The sequence below is a fragment of the Artemia sp. Qi Xiang Cuo genome, unplaced genomic scaffold (genome assembly GCF_049724085.1).
Source record: "Artemia sp. Qi Xiang Cuo unplaced genomic scaffold, ASM4972408v1 HiC_scaffold_3096, whole genome shotgun sequence".
NCBI lineage: Eukaryota > Metazoa > Arthropoda > Branchiopoda > Anostraca > Artemiidae > Artemia > Artemia sp. Qi Xiang Cuo.
The window spans coordinates 55629-65138 of record NW_028300491.1 but is presented as its reverse complement, the minus strand read 5'-3'; the positions used below and the strand labels follow the sequence as shown (position 1 = coordinate 65138).

Below are 9510 nucleotides of genomic sequence, written 5' to 3'. Positions count from 1 at the left end.
TTCTTACCGCTGGTATACGATTATGTTTGAAAGACTGCAGTGTGAAAAGACATCAAAATGCAGTTTTTGGTGGAAAAATTTATTCTCTTTTAGAAATAATTTATTTTAGTTACTATAGATTTTTAACCCAATTAATTTCCTTTAAAATGAGCTATTGAACAACCCTCTACGATGTTCCAGTGCCAAGCTATCTCTGGATACAAAAGAAAAAAAAAAGAAAAAAAGAAAAAAATATCCCGTTTAGGCAGAATGTTGTAGTAGCTGCCACTTTTCTTGATTTTCAAGCCAATATATTTCCCTTGCTGTTCAAGCCAAGGGACAGAAATTTTACTATGCAGGGGTTTCGGACAAGGCGGTTCTAATGGTGTACTTTTTGTTTTGATCTGACTCTTTTTTTAAGAACTATGGGTTTTTATATTTCTTAACATTGGACGTGATCGTCTCTTACTAGGTTGCTAGCTACCGCTGCAACCCGGATCCCCGTAGGGGAGAAGTTTTAATATGTTGAATTAAAAACACTATCTTTTCAATTTAAAATTTAAAAAAGAAACTTGCTTATTTATCTTCTAGCTAAAATAATGAAGATAATATGAATGAACCACAGGGTTCAGTTTCTTTTGACTTGAGTTCGTTTTTTAACTCTAAATACAAACAGGAAAAAGCCTACGGCTTTTTCTTCTTTTAAATAGTAAGAGACGAAACTCAAACAATCAAGTAGCTAACTAAGTCCAATGTATGGAATGGTTTGTTATTTCAGTGATTTACTAACATACTCTTTATTATAACTATATAATTTAGTATAGGCAAGAGGTCGTTCTTTATTATATCCTTTTTTAGGAACTATGGGTTTTTATATTTCTTAACATTGGACGTGATCGTCTCTTACTAGGTTGCTAGCTACCGCTGCAACCCGGATCTTTACTATAATTACTATAGGCTATAGCTCGTTGTTTAATGCAATACTTGTCGAAAGAACGTGTATAAATATTGCATTCACTTATTACGTCACATATGGTTATCTTTTAATGTATTATTACAAACAGGAAAAAGCCTACGGCTTTTTTCTTCTTTGGAATAGTAAGAGACGAACCTAAAAGAATCAGGCAGCTAAGTCCAATATAAGCAATGGTTTGTTCTTCTAATGATCATCTTTTAATTTGGCGTTTCTTACGAGGTTGCTAGCTACCACTGCAACCCGGACTATGTAATTAATAGGTTGCTAGCTACCGCTGCAACCTAGATATTCTTATTTCTGCTACTATGGGCTAAGGTTCGTTCTTTACTGTAAACCTGGCTAAAAACTATGATTGTGGCATCATTGATCAATCTTTAACATTTAATGCTCTTTACTGTAACAATTCTTACCGCTGGTATACGATTATGTTTGAAAGACTGCAGTGTGAAAAGACATCAAAATGCAGTTTTTGGTGGAAAAATTTATTCTCTTTTAGAAATAATTTATTTTAGTTACTATAGATTTTTAACCCAATTAATTTCCTTTAAAATGAGCTATTGAACAACCCTCTACGATGTTCCAGTGCCAAGCTATCTCTGGATACAAAAGAAAAAAAAAGAAAAAAAGAAAAAAATATCCCGTTTAGGCAGAATGTTGTAGTAGCTGCCACTTTTCTTGATTTTCAAGCCATTATATTTCCCTTGCTGTTCAAGCCAAGGGACAGAAATTTTACTATGCAGGGGTTTCGGACAAGGCGGTTCTAAGGGTGTACTTTTTGTTTTGATCTGACTCTTTTTTTATGAACTATGGATTTTTATATTTCTTAACATTGGACGTGATCGTCTCTTACTAGGTTGCTAGCTACCGCTGCAACCCGGATATTTCTTAACATTGGACGTGATCGTCTCTTACTAGGTTGCTAGCTACCACTGCAACCCGGATTATAATTGGTATGGTGAAATAATAATATACATATGGATCTTAAATCATACTTGTTTATGGTTCCATATGGTCTAGTGGCTAGGATAGTTAACTTTCACTTAACAGGCTCGGGTTCGATTCCCGGTGTGGGAAAATTTTTAACTCTATAATCTTCGAACATTTGAACCTTTTATAATTTATAATGATGTATAATATAAATACTGTAATCTTAAGTATAGTGAAGTTGCGTATGCAAGTTAGTATAGGCAAGAGTTCGTTCTTTATTATAAATTGCTTCAAAATTAAAATATCTTTGAAAAGACTGCAGCATGAAAATACATCAAAAATGCAATTTTTTTTGACAAAATTGATTCTACTTTAAAAAGTATTTTATTTTTAAATACAAAAGTGACTAGATGTTGCAATTTCCTTTAAAATGAGCTATTATACAGCTCTCTATGATTTTCCAGTGCCCACCTAGCTGAGAAGAAAAATCAAGCGGAAAGAAAAAAATATCCCGTTTGTGGAGAATAACGTGGTAAAAGTCAATTTTCTTGATTTTCAAGCCAATATATTTTCTTTTATTCAAGCCAAAGGGCGGTAAGTTTCCTTATTAGGGGTTTCGGACAAGGTGGTTCTAATGGTATACTTTTTGTTTTGATCTGACTCTTTTTTTAGGAGTTAGGGGTTTTATATTTCTTTACATTGGAGGTGATCGTCTCTTACTAGGTTGCTAGCTACCGCTGCAACCCGGAAAATTGCAGTTTACAATTAAATAAAATTATTTTATTTTAATTATCATGAATTATTCTAGTTTCAGTTAACAAATAAATTTTTTGTGAAATCTTTCCAAAAATTACTGCATTTACATAACAATGGATAATTATATAAAAAAACGTATTGACAAACACCATTTATGATGAACTATATCAGTCCTTTATGTAAATTTTAATTGCAAAAGGTTTTTAACCCCATTAATTTCCTTTAAAATGAGCCATTGAACAACTCTCTACGATGTTCCAGTGCAAAGCTATCTGATGAATTACTAACATATACTATAATTAAGTGGCGTATAAAATTTAGCATAGGCAAGAAGTCGTTCTTTATTATACTATATTGTTTTCAAGGATATCAAAAAGAATTTGACATAATTCAATATCCGTCGGATAGAGCTTGCGGATATCAGGGTGACATTGCCAAGTAACCTGCTGCCCAATTTTTGGTTTTGAATGTTTACTCAGATTGTTATAGGTGACTTCAGCCATCATAATTTCCTTGTCAGATCTAGTTTTAGAGCATTTTTCAATAGTTGTCTCGTACTTTTCAGGACAGTTTGTTCTACTACACAGAGAATTTTTTGCCAAATATTCAGTAGAACTAAACGAACTGTTTAAAACACAGTTAGAAATGCTTTTTTCTTGAGTCGGTGTTCCAGGAATTTGTTCTGAATCATTAGTCTTACAAACACATTTACTAATAACCCTAACAGGCTCGTTTTCGCCATAATTGAAAAACATTGCTTTTCCTTCGCTGTTGATAGGTATGCTTGTATATATATTTTTATTGCTGCTACATAAACTGCAATTACTCCTTCCAAAATTAATATACGAATTTTCCAAGAAGTACGCCTCCGTATATTCACTGTGTTGTCGAACATTTTCCATTGCATCTATAAACTGTTCCGCAGTTGCCAATCCATACCTTGGAAGCTTTTCGTTAAACTGACAAAATTTCTTTTGGATATTGCTATGAAGCTTTGCCAAAGCATTTCTAGCCGACTTTTCAACAGCATCTGCTCTTTCAAAGAGAATTTTAATCTGTAATTTCGAATACTTTTCGTGATCCCGATAAAACATGCGTAAAATGTTTCTCAATTTACAAAGATCAGCCTGCATTTTTGCCATCTTCTTGTATTTCTGAATGTAATTTTTCCCTTTGTCCTTATGCGTTCTTCGGTACAACCTCGCAGAGAATTTAATTTCTTCATTATAGCTTTTGTCACCCCAGTATCTACCCATTATTCTGGTAGCAACTTTTTTCTTATGTTTGTTTCGGTAATCTATATCGTTATCATACCTTTCCTTGCTCTTTTGTTTCGCTGTCTCAATTTTCCCTTCTCGATACCCCTGATCCGTAAGATACCTCTGTTTTGCTCTGTCATATTTCATTTTCTTAAATCCTGGATCACAAGACATCTTAGTAGCAATCCTTACGCGTGCTCGAGCTTTATTGCGTTTGGTGGCATTTTTATCTCTTTTAAATAAACTTTTCTGATATTTCAGGATGTTAGCTTTATTTTTTGTGTAGTAAAGTTTTCTATTAGTAGAAATTTGGATTGTTCTATTTTGATATTGTTTTTGGTTATTCTTTCTTTTTTTCCACTCGCGTGAGATCATATTTTTTCAAGGTTTAAAATTATTAAGCACACAAAATCCCGTGTCGAGTATCTAAAACCTAGCATAAAACAAAACTAATTTTAAAATTTTCAGGTATTTATCTTGTTTGAATTACAAAATTAGTATTATTGGTTAGACACCATAAATATTTTTGCAGTTTACATAATAAGTTTAGTGATTCTGGACTGAAAACTAAAATAATTGCAATTATGAGACAATAATATGGAGATATGTACTTTACGGGTTGCAAACCAAAAAAAGCTTGGTTCCAGGATACAATAATAAATTTGAACTGAGATGAAAAAAAAATTTCTTCCAGGAGACAAAAAGCAAAACTAATTTTAGAATTTTCATGTATTTTTGTTGTTTAAATTAAAAAATTACTATTACTGATTAGGCATCATAAATATTTTTGAAGTTTACATAATAATTTTAGAGATTAAGAAAAAAAAGAAAATTTTTGTTCCAGGAGTTTCGGTTACTATTGAGACAAGTAGCTATTATTACTATAGAGATCATTACATGGACTGTTTTATTGCTTCAAAATTCAAATATCTTTGAAAAGACTGCAGTATGAAAATACATCAAAAATGCAATTTTTTTGACAAAATTGATTCTACTTTAAAAAGTATTTTATTTTTAAATACAAAAGTGACTAGATGTTGCAATTTCCTTTAAAATGAGCTATTATACAGCTCTCTATGATTTTCCAGTGCCCAGCTAGCTGAGCAGAAAAAAAAGCGGAAAGAAAAAATATCTCGTTTGTGGAGAATAACGTGGTAAAAGTCAATTTTCTTGATTTTCAAGCCAATATATTTTCTTTGTTATTCAAGCCAAAGGGCGGTAAGTTTCCTTTATAGAGGATTCGGACAAGGCGGTTCTAATGGTGTACTTTTTGTTTTGATCTGACTCTTTTTTTAGGAGTTGGGGGGTTTTATATTTCTTGACATTGGAGGTGATCGTCTCTTACTAGGTTGCTAGCTACCGCTGCAACCCGGATTTGACTAGTTATAAAATAAAATAACAAATATTTCTTATTATAATAAAAAAGGGAAACTAAAAAATACAAGAGAGCACTTTTTGTGGACAGAAAGTGTGCAAAATATTGATACACATTAGATTGACATGGTCAGAGGCACCAAATTGGGCAATTACCCACTACATTCTTTTGCCCCCCTTAGATTATGAAAAATACCTTTTTTAATATTTTTATTGAAAATACTTTTTTTGGCGTTTTTACTGAAAAATTGCAAAAACAATGATATTGCCATCCTAAAGTCTGAAAAATACTTTTTCTTCTAACCCCCCCCCCCCCCACACATTTTTTGAACTGGCACCCCTAGACAAAGCGATTTGGGATTTGCAACCCAAAAATAAAAGCTCTAGATACTGAAGATAAACAATCTGAATTATGCAATAAATCAATGAGCATCACAATAGTATCATATCCAGAAACTCACGATTAAAAAGAAACAGGAACGTTCTCAATTAAAATAAAATAGGAAAGGGATTATTTTTGAAATTGATATGATAAAAGGAAAAACCTTTTTAGCAGGTGAAACAAGAAAGCCTTACGAAGCTCCGGCATAGGATTTTAGTAAGAAAAACGTTTGAGTCATGTGCCATCATGCTAAATAAGGACTAGTTTCAAAATTGATGATTACTTTTTTCTAATTCCTTCAACTTCTTTGTGCTTTTTCTCGGTTATTCAAAATGATTCAAAATGAACAAAACTTAATGGATTGCAAACGAGACTCGCTAGATAGTACTTTTTAATCTTTCAGGTCATTTTTAAGGGCCAAGGACCAGAAAGTGCTTTCAGATCACGCATAACAAACGGATCATGGAAGTGTCATATTTTTAGGACCTAGCCCCTGGACTAGACTTTAGCTAAAATTTACGAAAAATCAAAAACACGATATACCCATTAAAGCACTTGTTTTATTTCATGAAATTAGGATCTCTACCTGACAGTAGTAACCATGCTTTTATAGCTAAAAATGAACTAATCTGTCCTGGATAGAAGAGATGAAAAATGTGTTTTAGTGGTTTATTTAAACATAACATATTTTCACAAGTTTTAGTCTAAATGGAAGAGTAATTTTTAAATATTTAAAAGAAGGAAGAATAATAAAACATCTGTAATTACGAATTGACTGTATTTGTTGTATTCTAGCAAGTTTTTATTTGGCCATAGGGCTACTGAAAATTTGGTTTTGTGGGGCTTGGGGTAACGACAACTCCGAATTATCCAGGGCCGAAAATGTCCATTTCAGCTTTAATTGTTTTTCTTAGGTTTTTTATTTCCTTTTATTAAAATAATTGCGACATAACAAGTGCGTTCATTGAAAAGCTTTTAGAATAATATTTGATAATAAAAAAAAAGATCAATTCATCAAGCCAATAAGCTGAATAAGCTTACCATTAATTTATTCGGCTCTATTTCAGGTAGTATAATATTATTACAATTTCACTTAGTATGCCAAAACTTGATCCAATTCCTTTAAATTGTTTTTGTTGAGTTTCAGCAGTTTTTTTAGTCATCCGCCTACCAAATCGGCTTATTCTGCAAGACAACCCACAAAGGAATGCGAAAAAGAATATTTAGGATGTCCCAAAAGCCGCCAACTTTATCTTATTTTTGCGATTCGAAGTTGCTCGCAGAAATTTGCAGGATAATTAAAACAAAATCTCCCACTATGCTCTGGCTATGGAGAATTTTACAATGGGAATTTTTCAGCAAAGGTGAAATTTTCTGGGGGGGAGGTTTAATCTATTTCTTCTATAGTTGGTCCACCAGATTCTTGAGGTCGGTCAGACATTTCTCCAGACGTACTTTCAACCCCTTGATAAAGTTTTGTTATTATAGGCTGGCATATATTTTCAGTTCCTTTTCGCGTGTCTTCATATTCTTCTTTCTCAGCCAACTGATTGTCATCCAGCCATTTAATAGTCTCATTACAGGTACTTATGACTGTGTTTCGGTCATCTTCACTAATCTTGTTTTTTAAATCTTCACCTTCTATAATCTGTTTTAAATTGAAACAATAGGATTCAAGGGAATTCTTAGCAGAGATTTTATCCCTTTGTTTCTCATCATCGGCACGATAACGCTCAGCATCATTGACCATTCGCTCAATTTCATCCCTAGATAAACGATCTTTGTCATTAGTGATCGTGATCTTACTTGATTTACCCATGGATTTTTCAACAGCGGCAACATTTAAAATTCCGTTAGCATCAATATCGAATGACACTTCGATCTGAGGTACACCTCGAGGGGCTGGTGGAATTCCAGAGAGCTCAAATTCTCCGAGAAGATTATTATCTTTTGTCATGGCTCGTTCTCCTTCATAAACCTTAATCAAAACTCCAGGCTGATTGTCCGAATAAGTAGTAAAAATCTGAGTTTGCTTCGTAGGAATGGCTGTATTCCTTTTTATCAATGAAGTCATAACTCCTCCAGCTGTTTCAATACCAAGAGAAAGAGGTGCAACGTCCAACAAAAGGAGATCCTGAATTACTTTGGACTTGTCACCATTAAGAATGGCAGCCTGAACAGCAGCACCGTAGGCTACTGCTTCATCAGGATTGATTGACATATTGAGTTGTTTTCCGTTAAAAAAGTCTTGTAGAAGTTTTTGCACACGTGGAATACGAGTTGAGCCTCCAACAAGAACAATTTCATGGATGCTTCCTTTGTCTAGTTTAGCATCCCTGAGAGATTTTTCAACTGGCTCCATTGTCCTTCTAAACAAATCAGCACAGAGTTCTTCAAATCGAGCACGTGTAATGGAGGTATAAAAATCAATGCCTTCATACAGAGAGTCTATTTCAATTTTAGCTTCGGTAGAGGCTGACAAGGTTCTTTTCGCTTTTTCACATGTGGTCCTAAGTCTTTTAAGTGATCTTGCATTAGTTGAAAGATCCACTTTATACTTTCTTATAAACTCTTTGACGAAGTGGCTCACTAGTCTGTTATCAAAATCTTCTCCACCCAAATGTGTATCCCCTGCCGTTGATTTTACTTCAAAGATTCCATCTTCGATCACAAGAATGCTCACGTCAAAAGTACCACCACCAAGATCAAAAATGAGCACATTTTTTTCAGAATCGTTTTTCTTATCTAGGCCGTAGGCAATTTCAGCGGCGGTCGGCTCATTAATGATAAGAAGAATATTAAAGTTTGCGATGACACCAGCATCCTTAGTAGCTTGTCTTTGGGCATCGTTAAAATAGGCAGGTACAGTGACAACAGCGTCACTCACTGGTTCTCCAATATAAGCCTCGGCGATTTCCTTCATCTTACTAAGAATCATTGAAGAGATCTGCTCGGGCATGAATGTTTCTGCCTTGCCTTGGAATTCAACTTGAATTCTTGGCTTGCCATCTTTATTGACTACCCTGAAAGGCCAATGTTTCATATCTGATTGAACTGAAGAATCTTCAAATTTTCTACCGATTAATCTTTTGGCATCAAAGACTGTGTTTAAAGGGTTCATGGTTCCTTGATTTTTAGCAGCATCTCCAATAAGACGTTCAGTATCTGTAAATGACACATAAGATGGTGTTGTTCGATTACCTTGATCATTGGCAATGATTTCAACTTTACCATGTTGAAAGACACCGACGCAGGAGTAAGTAGTTCCTAAATCAATACCAATTGCAGGTCTTGTAGTCATTTCTAATATTTCTTTTGAAATTGTTTTAAATAGCAAATGAACCCAGTTTTGTAGGACAAACTTGCATGATAAATTACATCTTTTAATTCTTATAATAGTATTAAGAATTACATAAAAATAAATCTTGATGAAGTGAAAATTTTTATGCATTTAAAGTTTCAGTAGTAGCTAATAGGGGTAAATATCCAATCCGGAAAAAATTTCAAAACCGAGAATTTATTCGATGACATCATATTGCCTTACGATACCAACTCTTTTGAATATTTAATGTTTCACGATGTTCACTGTCTATGATCCATAGCTATTTTAAATGATCTAATCGCGTCTCTAGAGATCTTATTATCAATTTGTAGTTCCTTTTTAGATTCGAGTGCTATAGTTTGCATTCGAGATGGCAAAACAACTTGCAAAGTTCTATTCAACAATCGAAAAAGTAAAAATACAATTTAATTACATGATGACTTTAGTTATGTGTTTTGTTATGACGCTATTTTAGTGCAATTTTATGTTGTATGCAGAAGCTTTACAAATAGTTTGCTTTCTACCTGATGACTTC

At 33.5% G+C, this 9510-nt stretch overlaps 1 protein-coding gene across 1 annotated transcript; it reads right to left on the bottom strand.

The window, feature by feature from the left end:
- Nucleotides 1-7040: 7040 nt before the first annotated feature.
- On the bottom strand, nucleotides 7041-8954 carry LOC148938589 (heat shock 70 kDa protein cognate 4-like). The gene has a single exon (XM_089107678.1). It carries the CDS (start codon nucleotides 8952-8954, stop codon nucleotides 7041-7043), a length of 1914 nt encoding a protein of 637 aa, XP_088963804.1.
- Between the last annotated feature and the right edge of the window lie 556 nt (nucleotides 8955-9510).

What these genes read in the sequence shown, in the direction of transcription:
- LOC148938589 (XM_089107678.1), bottom strand. Translation starts at nt 8,954, where the DNA reads ATGACTACAAGACCTGCAATTGGTATTGATTTAGGAACTACTTACTCC.